This window comes from Panulirus ornatus, chromosome 10, assembly GCF_036320965.1.
Source record: "Panulirus ornatus isolate Po-2019 chromosome 10, ASM3632096v1, whole genome shotgun sequence".
NCBI lineage: Eukaryota > Metazoa > Arthropoda > Malacostraca > Decapoda > Palinuridae > Panulirus > Panulirus ornatus.
The window spans coordinates 36,434,216-36,453,526 of record NC_092233.1 but is presented as its reverse complement, the minus strand read 5'-3'; the positions used below and the strand labels follow the sequence as shown (position 1 = coordinate 36,453,526).

At 41.8% G+C, this 19,311-nt stretch overlaps 1 protein-coding gene across 1 annotated transcript in view; it reads left to right on the top strand.

Moving 5' to 3' along the window:
• Positions 1–19,311, top strand: part of LOC139750625 (protein brunelleschi-like) — a gene marked incomplete at its 5' end in the record, with an annotated part of 205,178 nt that overhangs the window by 34,732 nt on the left and 151,135 nt on the right. Inside the window, one exon of the mRNA XM_071665300.1 lies at positions 727–872. Within this exon, the coding sequence (XP_071521401.1) occupies positions 727–872 (146 nt within the window). The remainder of the gene's footprint in view (positions 1–726; positions 873–19,311) is intronic.

The following is a 19,311-nucleotide window of genomic DNA, read 5'->3' as shown; positions in this document are numbered from 1 at the left end:
GTGGCGAGGTGGCGATGGGAATGAATAAAGGCAGACAGTCTGAATTGTGTGCATGTGTATATATGTACGTGTCTGTGGTGTATACATATGTGTACATTGAGATGTATGGGTATGTATATTTGTGTGTGTGGACGTGTATGTATATACATGTGTATGGGGGTGGGTTGGGCCATTTCTTTCGTCTGTTTCCTTGCGCTACCTCGCAAAAGCGGGAGACAGTGACAAAGCAAAATAATAATAATAATAATTGTGCATTTATTTTGTGCCTAGGTTATGAGTTAAGTAAGATGTTTGTGAAGAGAACTATACAGGAATTAATTGAAAATAAAAAGTACTCTGTATTTTGATGAGTATAAGATAATGAATAGTAGTACACAGGTCAATCAACATTTGTATGCAATAGATATCGTACATTATTTTACAGGAGATGGTTATTCCTGTGTGTTTTGATATCTGGTTACTCTATATGCATGTTTTGTTTGTTAATTTAAACTTGTATGTTGCAGTTTGTGCAATGAAGGGAACAAGGTTAATATTTGTAGCCCCATCTACTGTAGCAGTTCATCAGGCATTCATTTGTTGAAAGATATCCATCTAAAGCTTATTTGACTTAAGTGAAGTTAGATATAGATCTAAAACTTGCCCCGCTTTAGAAGGACATCCCTAAATCATACCCCCTTTCTGTGAAGATTTGATAAGTTGTAATGCATGTTCCTATCTTTGCAGAAAAGTGCGAGTAATGGCCCCAGCAACTGGTAGAAGAGCAGAAAAAAGGATATCCCCAACTGGAGAGGAAGATTCAGGCCCATTTATTTTTTCACCTTTTACATCTCTCACAAGCAACAATGACCGTCGCATTCATGGCAAAATGGGTAAAAGCATTACAACTTCATTACACTTCTATAACTAATCCACCTCTATGCTAGTTTGTAGTTCAGAAATGAACACAATCACAGAATCTTTCTCAGAAAATCTCAGCAGTTTTAGTGCTCTATATTTAAATTTTTTTTGTTTAATTCTTTACATGCAGAGACTTGTGAACATTTTTTTTTATGTTTTAAGGCTCCAGCTATGAACAAAAGTCCACATCAAGGCCAGGCCCTAATTGAAATATAGAGAGTTATGAAATGGAGTTGAAGATTTGTATGGGTTTTCAGAAAAGAAGAGAGAATGTTGGGGTGAAGAGGGTGGTGAGAGTAAGTGAGCTTGGGAAGGGGACTTGTGTGAGGAAGTACCAGGAGAGACTGAGTACAGAATGGAAAAAGGTGAGAACAAAGGAGGTTAGGGGAGTGGGGGAGGAATGGGACGTATTTAGGGAAGCAGTGATGGCTTGCACAAAAGATGCTTGTGGCATGAGAAGCGTGGGAGGTGGGTTGATTAGAAAGGGTAGTGAGTGGTGGGATGAAGAAGTAAGATTATTAGTAAAAGAGAAGAGAGACGCATTTGGACGATTTTTGCAGGGAAAAAATGCAAATGAGTGGGAGATGTATAAAAGAAAGAGAGAGGAGGTCAAGAGAAAGGTGCAAGAGGTGAAAAAGAGGGCAAATGAGAGTTGGGGTGAGAGAGTATCATTAAATTTTAGGGAGAATAAAAAGATGTTCTGGAAGGAGGTAAACAAAGTGCATAAGATAAGGGAGCAAATGGGAACTTCAGTGAAGGGGGCTAATGGGAAGGTGATAACAAGTAGTGGTGATGTGAGAAGGAGATGGAGTGAGTAGTTTGAAGGTTTGTTGAATGTGCTTGATGATAGAGTGGCAGATATAGGGTGTTTTGGTCGAGGTGGTGTGCAAAGTGAGAGGGTTAGGGAAAATGATTTGGTAAAGAGAGAAGAGGTAGTAAAAGCTTTGCGGAAGATGAAAGCCGGCAAGGCAGCAGGTTTGGACGGTATTGCAGTGGAATTTATCAAAAAAGGGGGTGACTGTATTATTGACTGGTTGGTAAGGTTATTTAATGTATGTATGATTCATGGTGAGGTGCCTGAGGATTGGCGGAATGCTTGCATAGTGCCATTGTACAAAGGCAAAGGGGATAAGAGTGAGTGCTCAAATTACAGAGGTATAAGTCTGTTGAGTATTCCTGGTAAATTATATGGGAGGGTATTGATTGAGAGGGTGAAGGCATGTACAGAGCATCAGATTGGGAAGAGCAGTGTAGTTTCAGAAGTGGTAGAGGATGTGTGGATCAGGTGTTTGCTTTGAAGAATGTATGTGAGAAATACTTAGAAAAGCAAATGGATTTGTATGTAGCATTTATGGATCTGGAGAAGGCATATGATAGAGTTGATAGAGATGCTCTGTGGAAGGTACTAAGAATATATGGTGTGGGAGGCAAGTTGTTAGAAGCAGTGAAAAGTTTTTATCGAGGATGTAAGGCATGTGTATGTGTAGGAAGAGAGGAAAGTGATTGGTTCTCAGTGAATGTAGGTTTGCGGCAGGGGTGCATGATGTCTCCATGGTTGTTTAATTTGTTTATGGATGGGGTTGTTAGGGAGGTGAATGCAAGAGTTTTGGAAAGAGGGGCAAGTATGAAGTCTGTTGGGGATGAGAGAGCTTGGGAAGTGAGTCAAGTATGAAGTCTGTTGTGGATGAGAGAGCTTGGGAAGTGAGTCAGTTGTTGTTCGCTGATGATACAGTGCTGGTGGCTGATTCATGTGAGAAACTGCAGAAGCTCGTGACGGAGTTTGGTAAAGTGTGTGAAAGAAGAAAGTTAAGAGTAAATGTGAATAAGAGCAAGGTTATTAGGTACAGTAGGGTTGAGGGTCAAGTCAACTGGGAGGTAAGTTTGAATGGAGAAAAACTGGAGGAAGTAAAGTGTTTTAGATATCTTGGAGTGGATCTTGCAGCGGATGGAACCATGGAAGCGGAAGTGGATCATAGGGTGGGGGAGGGGGCGAAAATCCTGGGAGCCTTGAAGAATATGTGGAAGTCGAGAACATTATCTCGAAAAGCAAAAATGGGTATGTTTGAAGGAATAGTGGTTCCAACAATGTTGTATGGTTGCGAGGCGTAGGCTATGGATAGAGTTGTGCTCAGGAGGTTGGATGTGCTGGAAATGAGATGTTTGAGGACAATATGTGGTGTGAGGTGGTTTGATCGAGTAAGTAATGTAAGGGTAAGAGAGATGTGTGGAAATAAAAAGAGCGTGGTTGAGAGAGCAGAAGAGGGTGTTTTGAAATGGTTTGGGCACATGGAGAGAATGAGTGAGGAAAGATTGACCAAGAGGATATATATGTCGGAGGTGGAGGGAACGAGGAGAAGTGGGAGACCAAATTGGAGGTGGAAAGATGAAGTGAAAAAGATTTTGAGTGATCGGGGCCTGAACATGCAGGAGGGTGAAAGGCGGGCAAGGAATAGAGTGAATTGGATCGATGTGGTATACCGGGGTGGACGTGCTGTCAATGGATTGAATCAGGGCATGTGAAGCGTCTGGGGTAAACCATGGAAAGCTGTGTGGGGCCTGGATGTGGAAAGGGAGCTGTGGTTTCAGGCATTATTACATGACAGCTAGAGACTGAGTGTGAACGAATGGGGCCTTTGTTGTCTTTCCCTAGCGCTACCTCACACACATGAGGGGGAAGGGGGATGTTATTCCATGTGTGGCGAGGTGGCGATGGGAATGAATAAAGGCAGACAGTCTGAATTGTGTGCATGTGTATATATGTATGTGTCTGTGGTGTATATATATGTGTACATTGAGATGTATGGGTATGTATATTTGCGTGTGTGGACGTGTATGTATATACATGTGTATGGGGGTGGGTTGGGCCATTTCTTTCGTCTGTTTCCTTGCGCCACCTCGCAAACACGGGAGACAGCGACAAAGCAAAATATATATGAAATGGAAAAAGAAAAGACAAGAGAAAGTATTTACAGATTTTTGAGAAAGTGAAAAACCTTGATAGAGACTGAAATCACTATTTTCCCATCCTTGATGTGTTTTATCCTTAAGGATTCATCCCCACTGACCATTGTAAAACATCAGAGGCCAGCAGGTGCTTGTTCACAGGATCCACAACTCTGCAGCAACTCACCCAGACACAGTGGCCTGACTACTAGGATTGGCCTAACACTATGATGAGAGGGACTGATACACCATCATTGCTGGATCTTATCTTCACACATACTTGCATGAAGAACATGATATGTGATTCACATATTGGAAGAAGTGATCATCTAATGCTGAAGTTTGACTGTGTGGTAAACCAGAATATTGAAAGAGTAGAGGTGAGACAGGACTTAAAGACAAGAAAAATTGCAGAAACTCCATAAACCTCAATAATTTCTTCGCCTATGTAGATTAGGAAATGGAGTCACTAGCCAGGAACCAGGACCTTGGTAAGAAGTTCTGTGACATTTACAAGAAGGAGCAGAGACATGAGTACTTAAAGCCACAAATACAGAGGGAACAGTAAGAAAGAGGAAGGAATGGTATACTAAAACATTTCAAAACAGCAAAGGAACTGTGAAATGATTGGTGGCAAAAATGAAGACGATCAGCATTTGCAGGGTAAAAAAGAGCATGGATCAAATTCAGTAGGATAAGGAAAGAGGAATAAAGAAACTTTGGAAAGAATGGTGTGGACAAGGCAGGTGAAAGTCCAAAAATTTTCCATAAATTCATCAAGAGTCAGTTGTCAGTTAAAGAGCTGCTAATCAGGCTAAGGACTTTATATGTAAGATGTAGAGGGTGATGTAAGGATATGTGAGGAACTGATTAATAAGTTCAAAAGTTTTCACGTTGGAAGACACTGTAGCCCCATCACCTGTAAAATGGAATGGGGATGAGGTTTTGGAAAATTTGAGCTATCCAGAAAAGATATTAATGAACCCAGGTAGCTGTCTTTTCTTTCTAACTCACTTTCATATGGACTACTGGCATTCTGTCCACAAACAGACAGTCTCTCCATGTCAGACACAACACATAACAACACTTAACTCTCACAGCTTATTCTTTGTACCTATAGATTTTTCCTGCAGTGAGTTCTATGGCTAGTCGTGCCTTTTGGCAAAATGGTTAGAGCAATAGATAGAAGTTGTAGATGGGAACATTTAGGCAGTAGCATTAGGTAGAAGGAGTAGGTAGGAACATTAGGTAGGAGCATGAGGTAGAAGTAGTCAGTAGGAACATTAGGTAGGAACCTCACAAACACTGCATTAGAGTTGCCCTGTGCCTGTGGCCAGTTACATTTGAGGTACTAAAGGCAAAGAAGTGGTGCTGGACTTCACTAGTTATGGAGACACTACCACTGTAGCAACCCCTTTGAGGAAGTTCCAGGAGGAAACAGGCATCAGAGATATAGATAGCTAAATAGATATTAACAGAATGCTAAAAGTATTCAACCCATTCAAGGCTCATTGTCCTGATGAAATTTCACCACATGTGCTAAAGATGTGTGAAGATGTGCTGGATAAATCACTTGAATTACTACTATTCTAGAATTTACCTGAGAGGCAAACTGCCAAGGGAATGGAAGAGGGCAGACGTCATACCTATACTGTCTCTCCCTAACATACCTCCAAGCTCCATTCTGACCAACTGGTTGGATCATGAAATGGACTTAAGTTAGATGTATGTCAGCATGGCTTGTAGAATTCGTATATCTGTACAGCATTCTTTTATCCTCCTCAGTTTCTATCATGATTATCTTGTTTTTTATTGACCAGCTTTATTAAATGATTTTGTAGTTTCTTTTAACCTTCTATTTAAGATTCTTAGGTTCATATTTCATTATTTCTATTTTTTACATTATGTAAGTGCCATCATGATTATCTCATTTTTTGTTTAACTTGTTTTATGAATAGACATTTTTTTTAAATCTATTTTTTTCATTATAAGACCTTGGTTTATTTTTTACATTTTTAGCAGCTCCATCCTCAGCACTTGCTGCTTCTCTGTGACTCAAACATTGTGCAGGCTATATCTTCTTTTAAATCTATTAAACCAGACATGACTTGATATGAAGTTCTTGATATAATCATCTCCCACTTACTCCTTAAAAGTCTCAAAAAGACTTCTAGCTTTTGCCTGAAGTAAGCTTAGTGGCACATGGTTTTGAGTTTGATCTTCAATCCACAGCATCAACAATTACTCCATTTTATGGATGGGCCCTTATTGCTTTGTTGTTATTGTAGACTTCATACTTATTGAACCTTTCACTGCTTCTCGTATTTTTTCTTTGTCCTTTGAGATTGTGGAGACCGTCGAATGGGAGATCTGTAGATCATGTGCAATGCAATCACATTAACGTTATTTGCTTCTTCATATCGGGTGATTCCCTTCATTTTTGACTCCAAATCAAGCATCATCTTTGGCTTCTTGCCAGATGTACCAACACGTAATGGTTTTCCTCTTGCTTGTCACCTTCTTTGGGGTTTAATACAAATATAGTTTAATCCAGCACGAGAATTCGTTAGATACAATTGAGTAACACATGCTTACTGCATGGGAACTGAGAACAATAACTGAGAGAGATGCTATGATGTACACAATACCGATATATCATCTGGCAGTCTATCATATGCATGCAGCCATTAGCACTAACAGATGTATTACCAAGATTAGATTTAAGTTTACTTATGTTTTTTATTTATACATTTTTCGATCATATGCACAGATGGTCATAAGTCACATAGGACGTAAGTAGTGGATAGACAGTATATATGTATTTTTTTTTATTATTATTATTATACTTAGTCACTGTCTTCCGCATTAGCGGGGTAGCGCAAGGAAGCAGATGAAAGAATGGCCCAACCCACCCACATACACATGCATATGCATAAACGCCCACACACATAAATATACATACCTCTACATTTCAACATATATATACATACACAGACATATACATATATTCACGTGTATGTATTCATACTTGCTGCCTTCATCCATTCCCGTCGCCACCCCAAAACACATGAAAGAGCACCCCACTCCCACCCTGCGCGTAAACAAGGTAGCTCTAGGAAAAGACAACAAAGGCCACATTCGTTCACACTTAGTCTCTAGCTGTCATTTTCAATGCACCCTTTCCACATCCAGGCCCCAGAAAACTTTCCATGGTTTATCCCAGACACTTCACAGGCCTTAGTTCAATCCAGTGACAGCATGTCGACCCGGGTAAACCACATCTTTGCAATTCACTCTATTCCTTGCACACCTTTCACCCTGTATGTTCAGGCCCCGATTGCTCAAAATCTTTTTCACTCCATCCTTCCACCTCCAATTTGGTCTTCCACTTCTCGTTCCCTCCACTCATCTTTCCTCTCTCATTCTCTCCATGTGACCAAACCATTTCAATACACCCTCTTCTGTTCTCTCAACCACACTTTTTATTACCATACATCTCTCTTACCCTTTCATTACTTACTCAATCAGACCACCTCACACCACATATTGTCCTCAAACATTTAATTTTCAACACATTCACCCTCCTCCGCACTACCTTATCTATAGCCCATGCCTTGCAACTATATAAAATTGTTAGAACTACTATTCCTTCAAACATACCCATTTTTGCTCTCTGAAATAATGTTCTGGCCTACCACATATTCTTCAATGCTCCCAGAACCTTGGCCCCCCTCCCCCACCCTGTGACTCACTTCTGCTTCCATGGTTCCATCCGCTGCTAAATCCACTCCCAGATATTTAAAACACTTCACTTCCTCCAGTTTTTCTCCATTCGAACTTACCTCCCAATTAACTTAACCCTCAACCCTACTGAACCTAATAACCTTGCTCTTATTCACATTTGCTCTCAGCTTTCTTCTTTCACACACTTTACTAAACTCAGTCACAAACTTCTGCAGTTTCTCATCCGAATCAGCCACCATTGCTGTATCATTAGCGAACAACAACTGACTCACTTTCCAAGATCTCTCATCGACAACAGACTGCGTACTTGCCCCTCTCTCCAAAACTCTTGCATTCACCTCCCTAACAACCATGGAGACATCACGCACCCTTGCCGCAAAACGACCTTCAATGGGAACCAATCACTTTCCTCTCTTCCTACTCATACACATGCCTTACATCCTTGATAAAAACTTTTCACTGCTTCTAGCAACTTACCTCCCACACCATATAGTCTTAATACCTTCCGCAAAGCATCTTTATCAACTCTATCATATGCCTTCTCCAGATCCATAAATGCTACATATAATCCATTTGTTTTTACAGATGTTTCTCACATACATTCCTCAAAGCAAACACCTGATCCACACATCCTCTACCACTTCTGAAACCACACTGCTCTTCCCCAGTCTGATGCTCTGTACATGCCTTTACCCTCTCAAACAATACCGTCCCATTTCCCAGGAATACTCAACAAACTTATACCTCTGTAATTGAAACACTCACCTTTATCCCCTTTGCCTTTGTACAGTGGCAATATGCATGCATTCTGCCAAACTTCAGGCACTTCATCATGAACCATACAACAAATGACTCACTTCCCAAGCCCTCTCATCCACAACAGACTGCATACTTGCCACTCTTTCCAAAACTCTTGGATTCACCTCCCTAACAACCATGGAGACATCATGCACCCCTGCTGCAAACCGACATTCACTGGGAACCAATCACTTTCCTCTCTTCTTACTTGTACACATACCTTACATCCTTGATAAAAGCTTTCCACTGCTTCTAGTAACTTACTTCCTACACCATATACTCTTAATACCTTCCACAGAGCATCTCTATCAACTCTATCATTTGCCTTCTTCAGATCCATAAATGCTGCATACAAACCCATCTGTTTTTCTAAGTATTTCTCACATACATTCCTCAAAGCAAACATCTGATCCACACATCCTCTACCACTTCTGAAGCCACACTGCTCTTCCCCAGTCTGATGCTCTGTACATGACTTTACCCTCTCAACCAATACCCTCCCAAATGATTTCCTAGGAATACTCAACAACCTTATAAATCTGTAATTTGAACACTCACCTGTATCCCCTTTGCCTTAGTGCAATGGCACTATGCATGCATTCCGCCAAACCTCAGGCACTTCACCATGAACCAAACATACATTGAATATCCTTTCCAAAGAGTCAATAACAGAGTCACCCCCTTTTTAAATATATTCCACTGCAATACCATCCAAACCTGCCGCCTTGCCGGCTTTCATCTTCCACAAAACTTTCACTACCTCTTCTCTGTGTACCAAATCATTCTCCCTAACCCTCTTATTCTGCACACCACCTGGACCAAAACACCCTGTATCTGCCACTCTATCATCAAACACATTCAACAAACCCTCAAAATACTTGCACCTTCTCCTTCTCACTTACCACTATTTGTTATTACCTCCCCATTAGCCCCTTCACCAATGTTCCCATTTGTTCTCTTGTCTTATGCACTTCATTCACCTCCTTCCAAAGCATCTTTTTATTCTCCCTAAGATTTAATGATACTATCACCCCAACTCTCATTTGCCCTTTTTTTCACCTCTTACACCTTTCTCTTGACCTCTTGCCTCTTTCTTTTAAACATCTCCCAGTCATTCACACCTCTTCCCTGCAAAAATCATCCAAATGCCTCTCTCTTCTCTTTCACTAACAATCTTCTTGATCCCACCACTCACTACCCTTTCTAATCTGCCCACCTCCCACGCTTCTCATGCCACAAGCATCTTTTGCGCAAGCCATCACTGTGTTCCTAAATAAATTCCATTCCTACCCCACTCCCCTTACATCATATGCTCTCGTCTTTTTCTATTCTGCACTCAATCTCTCCGGGTACTTTCTCATATAAGTGTAGTTTCCAAGCTTACTTACTCTCACCACTCTCTTCACCCCAACATTCTCTCTTCTTTTCTGAAAACTTCTACCAATCTTCACCTTCGCCTCCACAATATAATGATCTGACATTGCTTGAGTTGCCCCTTTCAGCACATTAACATCTTAAAGTCTCCCTTTCACATGCCTATCAATTAACACATAATCCTATAATGCTCTCTGGCCATCTGTCCTGCCTACATATGTATATTTATGTATATGTACGTGTAAGAAGAGAGGAAAGTGATTGGTTCTCAGTGAATGTAGGTTTGCGGCAGGGGTGTGTGATGTCTCCATGGTTGTTTAATTTGTTTATGGATGGGGTTGTTAGGGAGGTGAATGCAAGAGTTTTGGAAAGAGGGGCAAGAATGAAGTGTGTTGTGGATGAGAGAGCTTGGGAAGTGAGTCAGTTGTTGTTCGCTGATGATACGGCGCTGGTGGCTGATTCATGTGAGAAACTGCAGAAGCTGGTGACTTGAGTTTGGTAAAGTGTGTGAAAGAAGAAAGTTAAGAGTAAATGTGAATAAGAGCAAGGTTATTAGGTACAGTAGGGTTGAGGGTCAAGTCAATTGGGAGGTAAGTTTGAATGGAGAAAAACTGGAGGAAGTAAAGTGTTTTAGATCTCTTGGAGTGGATCTTGCAGCGGATGGAACCATGGAAGCGGAAGTAAATCATAGGGTGTGGGAGGGGGCGAAAATCCTGGGAGCCTTGAAGAATGTTAGGAAGTCGAGAACATTATCTCGGAAAGCAAAAATGGGTATGTTTGAAGGAATAGTGGTTCCAACAATGTTGTATGGTTGCGAGGCATGGGCTATGGATAGAGTTGTGCGTAGGAGGGTGGATGTGCTGGAAATGAGATGTTTGAGGACAATGTGTGGTGTGTGGTGGTTTGATTGAGTAAGTAATGTAAGGGTAAGAGAGATGTGTGGAAATAAAAAGAGCGTGGTTGAGATAGCAGAAGAGGGTGTTTTGAAATGGTTTGGGCACATGGAGAGAATGAGTGAGGAGAGATTGACCAAGAGGATATATGTGTCTGAGGTGGAGGGAACGAGGAGAAGTGGGAGACCAGATTGGAGGTGGAAAGATGGAGTGAAAAAGATTTTCAGTGATCGGGGCCTGAACATGCAGGAGGGTGAAAGGCGGGCAAGGAATAGAGTGAATTGGATCGATGTGGTATACCGGGGTTGACGTGCTGTCAGTGGATTGAATCAGGGCATGTGAAGCGTCTGGGGTAAACCATGGAAAGCTGTTTGGGGCCTGGATGTGTAAAGGGAGCTGTGATTTCGGGCATTATTGCATGACAGCTGGAGACTGAGTATGAATGAATGAGGCCTTTGTTGTCTTTTCCTAGCGCTACCCCACACACATGAGGGGGGAGGGGGATGGTATTCCATGTGTGGCGAGGTGGTGATGGGAATGAATATAGGCAGTGTGAATTGTGTGCATTGGTATATATGTATGTGTCTGTGTGTGTATATATATGTGTACATTGAGATGTATAGGTATGTATATTTGCGTGTGTGGACGTGTGTGTATATACATGTGTATGGGGGTGGGTTGGGCCATTTCTTTCGTCTGTTTCCTTGCGCTACCTCGCAAACGCGGGAGACAGCGACAAAGTAAAATAATAATAATAATAATAATGTATATCTCTCTTTTTAAACCAGGTATTCCCAATCACCAGTCCATTTTTAGCACGCAAATCTACAAGCTCTTCACCTTTTTCATTTACAACACTGAACACCCCATGTACACCAATTATACCCTCACCTGCCACATTACTCACCTTTGCCTCAAAACTGCTAACGCACTCACTCAGCTGCTCCCAGAACACCTGCCTCTTATGATCTTTTTTCTCATGACCAGGTGCATAGGCACCATTAATCACCCATCTCTCTCCATCCACTTTCAGTTTTACCCTTATCAATCTAGAGTTTAATTTCTTACACTCTATCACATACTCCTGCTTCAGGAGTAGTGCTACACTTTCCTTTGCTCTTGTCCTCTCACCAACCCCTGACTTTACTCCAAAGACATTCCCACACCACTCTTCCCCTTTATCTTTGACCTTTGTTTCACTCAGAGCCAAAACATCAGGGTTCCTTTCCTCAAACATACTACCTATCTCTCCTATTTTCTCATCTTGGTTACATCCACACACATTTAGAGACCCCAATCTGACCCGTTGAGGAGGATGAGCACTCCCTGCATGACTCCTTCTTCTGTTTCCCATTTTAGAAAGTTAAAATACAAGGAGGGGAGGATTTCTTGTCATTGCTCCCATTCCCTTTAGTTGCCTTCTACGACATGCGGGGAATGCATGGGAAGTATTCTTTCTCCCTATCTTCATATGCTCTTAATACGTACGACAAAGCATCTCTATCAACCCTATCATACGTTCTTCAAAGCAAACATCTGGTCCACACATCTTCTGCCACTTCTGAAACCACACTGCTCTTCCCCAGTCTGATGCTATGTACATGCCTTTACCCTCTCAGTCAATACCCTACCATATAATTTCCTGGGAATACTCAACAAACTTATGCCTCTGTAATTTGAACACTCACCTTTATCCCCTTTGCCATTGTACACTTGCACTATGCATGCATGCTGCTAATCGTCAGGCACTTCACCATGATCCATACATACATTGAATATCCTTACCAAAGAGTCAACAACACAGTCACCCCCTTTTTTGATAAATTTCACTGCAGTACCATCCAAACCTGCCCCCTTGCCAGCTTTTATCTTCCGCAAAGCTTTCACTACCTCTTCTTTGTTTAGCAACCATTCTCCTTGACCCTCTCACTTCACACACAATCCTGACCAAAACACCCTATATCTACTACTCTTATCATCAAACACATTCACCAAACCTTTAAAATACTCACTCCATCTACTTCTCACTTCATCACTACTTGTTATTATCTCCCCATTTGCCCTCTTCGCAGTTGTTCCCATTTTTTCTCTTGTCTTATGCAATTTATTTACCTCCTTCCAAAATGTCTTTTTATTCTCCCTAGAATTTAATGATACTCTCTCATCCCAACTCTCATTTACCCTCTTTGTCACCTCTTGCACTTTTCTCTTGACCTCCTGCTGCTTTCTTTTATACATCTTCCAGTCATTTGCACTACTTTCCTGAAAAAATGTCCAAATGACTCTCTCTTCTATTTCACTAACAATCTTATTTTTTCATCCCACCACTCACTACCCTTTCTAATCTGCCCACTTCCCACCTTTCTCATGCCACATGCATCTTTTGTGCAAGCCATCACTGCTTCCCTAAATACATCCCATTCCTCCCCCACTCCCTTCATGTTATTTGCTTTCATCTTTTTCCATTCTGCACTCAATCTCTCCTGGTACTTCCTCACACAAGTCTCCTTTTCAAGCTCACTTACTCTCACCACTCTCTTCTCCCAATATTCTCTCTTCTTTTCTGAAAACCTCTACAAATCTTCACCTCCACAAGATAATGATCAGACATTCCTCCAGCTGCCCCTCTCAGCACATTGACATCCAAAAGTCTCTCTTTCGCATGCCTATCAATTAACATGTAATCCAATATCCTGCTCTGGCCATCTCTCCTACTCACATATGTATACTTTTTTTTTTTTTTTTTCATACTATTCGCTAAAAAAAAAAAAACATACTTATATACTTATCTTGTATACTTGTATACTTATCTCTCTTTTTAAACTAGGTATTCCCAATCACCCGTCCTTTTTCAGCTCATAAATCCCCAAGCTCTTCACCATTTCCTTTTACTACATTGAACACCCCATGTATACCAGTTAGACCCTCACCTGCTTACTCACCTTTTCATTTAGATTACCCATCACTATAATCTGCTTTCATGCATCAAAGCTGCTAACACACTCACTCAGCTGCTCCCAAAACACTTGCCTCTCATGATCTTTCTTCTCATGACCAGGAGCATATGCACCAATAATCGCCCATCTCTCTCCACCGACTTTCAGTTTTACCTATATTAATCTAGAGTTTACTTTTTTAGACTCTGTCACATACTCCCACAACTCCTGCTTCAGGAGGAGTGCTACTCCTTCCTTCACTGTTGTTCGCTCATTAACCCCTGACTTTACTCCCAAGACATTCCGAAATCAGTCTTCATATTTTACCCTTGAGCTTCGTTTCATTCAGAGCCAAAACATCCAGGTTCCTTTCTTCGATCATACTACCTATATCTCATCTGTTTCTCATCTCGGTTACATCCAAACACATTTAGACATCCCAATCTGAGCCTTCAAGGAGGATGGGCACTCCCCGCATGATCCTTCTTCTGTTTCCCCTTTTAGAAATTTAGATACATGGAGGTGGGGGAGTTCTAGCCCCCTGCATCTGCACATATACATACATACACATTTCAATATATACCTACATATACACATATACACATGTACATATTCATACTTGCTACCTTCATCCATTCCCGTTGCCCGCCCACCACACATGAAATATCACCCCCCCCTCCAGCTAGGTAGTGCCAGGAAAAGACAAAAAAGGCCACAATTGTTCACGCTCAGTCTCTAGCTGTCTTGTGCAGTGCACTGAAATCACAGCCTCCTTTCAACATCTTGGCCCCAGAAAACTTTCCATGGTTTACCCCAGACGCTTCACATGCCCTGGTTCGATCCATTGACAGTACATCGACCCCCGTATACCACATCATTTTCCCGTTCACTCAAATTTCCCTTTCACGCCCTTTTACCTTTCCGTATGATCAGGGCCCCCCTTGCTCAAAAAAACTTTTTTACTCCACCCTTCCCCCCCCGGGTTTGGGGCTCCCCCTTTTTTCCTTTCCCCCTCTACACAAAAAAATCTTCTTTGTCAAACTTTTCCTCACTCATTCTCTCCATGTGTCCAAATAATTTCAATTAACTCTCTTCTGCTTTTTCCAAACCCGCTCTTTTTAAATACCCCAACCCTTTTCTCTTACCCTTTTTATTACTTTATTAAAAACCCCCTCACAAACCCCATATTGTCCTTAAGCAATTTTTATTTCCAACACCTCCACCCTCCTTTTTCAACCCTATCTGTTTGCCCATACCTCCCCAACCATATAACATTTTTTGAACCACTATTTCCCCCCAAAAATACCCATTTTTGTTCCCCCCCGAGTTAACGTTCTTTCCCTTCAACCAATACCCTCCCAAATGATTTCCTAGGAATACTCAACAACCTTATAAATCTGTAATTTGAACACTCACCTGTATCCCCTTTGACTTAGTGCAGTGGCACTATGCATGCATTCCGCCAAACCTCAGGCACTTCACCATGAACCAAACATACATTGAATATCCTTTCCAAAGAGTCAATAACAGAGTCACCCCCTTTTTAGATATATTCCACTGCAATACCATCCAAACCTGCCGCCTTGCCGGCTTTCATCTTCCACAAAACTTTCACTACCTCTTCTCTGTGTACCAAATCATTCTCCCTAACCCTCTTATTCTGCACACCACCTGGACCAAAACACCCTGTATCTGCCACTCTATCATCAAACACATTCAACAAACCCTCAAAATACTTGCACCTTCTCCTTCTCACTTACCACTATTTGTTATTACCTCCCCATTAGCCCCTTCACCAATGTTCCCATTTGTTCTCTTGTCTTATGCACTTCATTCACCTCCTTCCAAAGCATCTTTTTATTCTCCCTAAGATTTAATGATACTATCACCCCAACTCTCATTTGCCCTTTTTTCACCTCTTACACCTTTCTCTTGACCTCTTGCCTCTTTCTTTTAAACATCTCCCAGTCATTCACACCTCTTCCCTGCAAAAATCATCCAAATGCCTCTCTCTTCTCTTTCACTAACAATCTTCTTGATCCCACCACTCACTACCCTTTCTAATCTGCCCACCTCCCACGCTTCTCATGCCACAAGCATCTTTTGCGCAAGCCATCACTGTGTTCCTAAATAAATTCCATTCCTACCCCACTCCCCTTACATCATATGCTCTCATCTTTTTCTATTCTGCACTCAATCTCTCCGGGTACTTTCTCATATAAGTGTAGTTTCCAAGCTTACTTACTCTCACCACTCTCTTCACCCCAACATTCTCTCTTCTTTTCTGAAAACTTCTACCAATCTTCACCTTCGCCTCCACAATATAATGATCTGACATTGCTCGAGTTGCCCCTTTCAGCACATTAACATCTTAAAGTCTCCCTTTCACATGCCTATCAATTAACACATAATCCTATAATGCTCTCTGGCCATCTGTCCTGCCTACATATGTATATTTATGTATATGTACGTGTAAGAAGAGAGGAAAGTGATTGGTTCTCAGTGAATGTAGGTTTGCGGCAGGGGTGTGTGATGTCTCCATGGTTGTTTAATTTGTTTATGGATGGGGTTGTTAGGGAGGTGAATGCAAGAGTTTTGGAAAGAGGGCAAGAATGAAGTGTGTTGTGGATGAGAGAGCTTGGGAAGTGAGTCAGTTGTTGTTCGCTGATGATACGGCGCTGGTGGCTGATTCATGTGAGAAACTGCAGAAGCTGGTGACTTGAGTTTGGTAAAGTGTGTGAAAGAAGAAAGTTAAGAGTAAATGTGAATAAGAGCAAGGTTATTAGGTACAGTAGGGTTGAGGGTCAAGTCAATTGGGAGGTAAGTTTGAATGGAGAAAAACTGGAGGAAGTAAAGTGTTTTAGATCTCTTGGAGTGGATCTTGCAGCGGATGGAACCATGGAAGCGGAAGTAAATCATAGGGTGTGGGAGGGGGCGAAAATCCTGGGAGCCTTGAAGAATGTTAGGAAGTCGAGAACATTATCTCGGAAAGCAAAAATGGGTATGTTTGAAGGAATAGTGGTTCCAACAATGTTGTATGGTTGCGAGGCATGGGCTATGGATAGAGTTGTGCGTAGGAGGGTGGATGTGCTGGAAATGAGATGTTTGAGGACAATGTGTGGTGTGTGGTGGTTTGATTGAGTAAGTAATGTAAGGGTAAGAGAGATGTGTGGAAATAAAAAGAGCGTGGTTGAGATAGCAGAAGAGGGTGTTTTGAAATGGTTTGGGCACATGGAGAGAATGAGTGAGGAGAGATTGACCAAGAGGATATATGTGTCAGAGGTGGAGGGAACGAGGAGAAGAGGGAGACCAGATTGGAGGTGGAAAGATGGAGTGAAAAAGATTTTGAGTGATCGGGGCCTGAACATGCAGGAGGGTGAAAGGCGGGCAAGGAATAGAGTGAATTGGATCGATGTGGTATACCGGGGTTGACGTGCTGTCAGTGGATTGAATCAGGGCATGTGAAGCGTCTGGGGTAAACCATGGAAAGCTGTGTGGGGCCTGGATGTGGAAAGGGAGCTGTGATTTCGGGCATTATTGCATGACAGCTGGAGACTGAGTGTGAACGAATGAGGCCTTTGTTGTCTTTTCCTAGCGCTACCCCACACACATGAGGGGGGAGGGGGATGGTATTCCATGTGTGGCGAGGTGGTGATGGGAATGAATAAAGGCAGACAGTGTGAATTGTGTGCATTGGTATATATGTATGTGTCTGTGTGTGTATATATATGTGTACATTGAGATGTATAGGTATGTATATTTGCGTGTGTGGACGTGTGTGTATATACATGTGTATGGGGGTGGGTTGGGCCATTTCTTTCGTCTGTTTCCTTGCGCTACCTCGCAAACGCGGGAGACAGCGACAAAGCAAAATAATAATAATAATAATAATAATGTATATCTGTCTTTTTAAACCAGGTATTCCCAATCACCAGTCCATTTTTAGCACGCAAATCTACAAGCTCTTCACCTTTTTCATTTACAACACTGAACACCCCATGTACACCAATTATACCCTCACCTGCCACATTACTCACCTTTGCCTCAAAACTGCTAACACACTCACTCAGCTGCTCCCAGAACACCTGCCTCTTATGATCTTTTTTCTCATGACCAGGTGCATAGGCACCATTAATCACCCATCTCTCTCCATCCACTTTCAGTTTTACCCTTATCAATCTAGAGTTTAATTTCTTACACTCTATCACATACTCCTGCTTCAGGAGTAGTGCTACACTTTCCTTTGCTCTTGTCCTCTCACCAACCCCTGACTTTACTCCAAAGACATTCCCACACCACTCTTCCCCTTTATCTTTGACCTTTGTTTCACTCAGAGCCAAAACGTCAGGGTTCCTTTCCTCAAACATACTACCTATCTCTCCTATTTTCTCATCTTGGTTACATCCACACACATTTAGAGACCCCAATCTGACCCGTTGAGGAGGATGAGCACTCCCTGCATGACTCCTTCTTCTGTTTCCCATTTTAGAAAGTTAAAATACAAGGAGGGGAGGATTTCTTGTCATTGTTCCCATTCCCTTTAGTTGCCTTCTACGACATGCGGGGAATGCATGGGAAGTATTCTTTCTCCCTATCTTCATATGCTCTTAATACTTACGACAAAGCATCTCTATCAACCCTATCATACGTTCTTCAAAGCAAACATCTGGTCCACACATCTTCTACCACTTCTGAAACCACACTGCTCTTCCCCAGTCTGATGCTATGTACATGCCTTTACCCTCTCAGTCAATACCCTACCATATAATTTCCTGGGAATACTCAACAAACTTATGCCTCTGTAATTTGAACACTCACCTTTATCCCCTTTGCCATTGTACACTTGCACTATGCATGCATGCTGCTAATCGTCAGGCACTTCACCATGATCCATACATACATTGAAGATCCTTACCAAAGAGTCAACAACACAGTCACCCCCTTTTTTGATAAATTTCACTGCAGTACCATCCAAACCTGCCCCCTTGCCAGCTTTTATCTTCCGCAAAGCTTTCACTACCTCTTCTTTGTTTAGCAACCATTCTCCTTGACCCTCTCACTTCACACACAACCCTGACCAAAACACCCTATATCTACTACTCTTATCATCAAACACATTCACCAAACCTTTAAAATACTCACTCCATCTACTTCTCACTTCATCACTACTTGTTATTATCTCCCCATTTGCCCTCTTCGCAGTTGTTCCCATTTTTTCTCTTGTCTTATGCAATTTATTTACCTCCTTCCAAAATGTCTTTTTATTCTCCCTAGAATTTAATGATACTCTCTCATCCCAACTCTCATTTACCCTCTTTGTCACCTCTTGCACTTTTCTCTTGACCTCCTGCTGCTTTCTTTTATACATCTTCCAGTCATTTGCACTACTTTCCTGAAAAATTGTCCAAATGACTCTCTCTTCTATTTCACTAACAATCTTACTTTTTCATCCCACCACTCACTACCCTTTCTAATCTGCCCACTTCCCACCTTTCTCATGCCACATGCATCTTTTGTGCAAGCCATCACTGCTTCCCTAAGTACATCCCATTCCTCCCCCACTCCCTTCATGTTATTTGCTTTCATCTTTTTCCATTCTGCACTCAATCTCTCCTGGTACTTCCTCACACAAGTCTCCTTTTCAAGCTCACTTACTCTCACCACTCTCTTCTCCCAATATTCTCTCTTCTTTTCTGAAAACCTCTACAAATCTTCACCTCCAC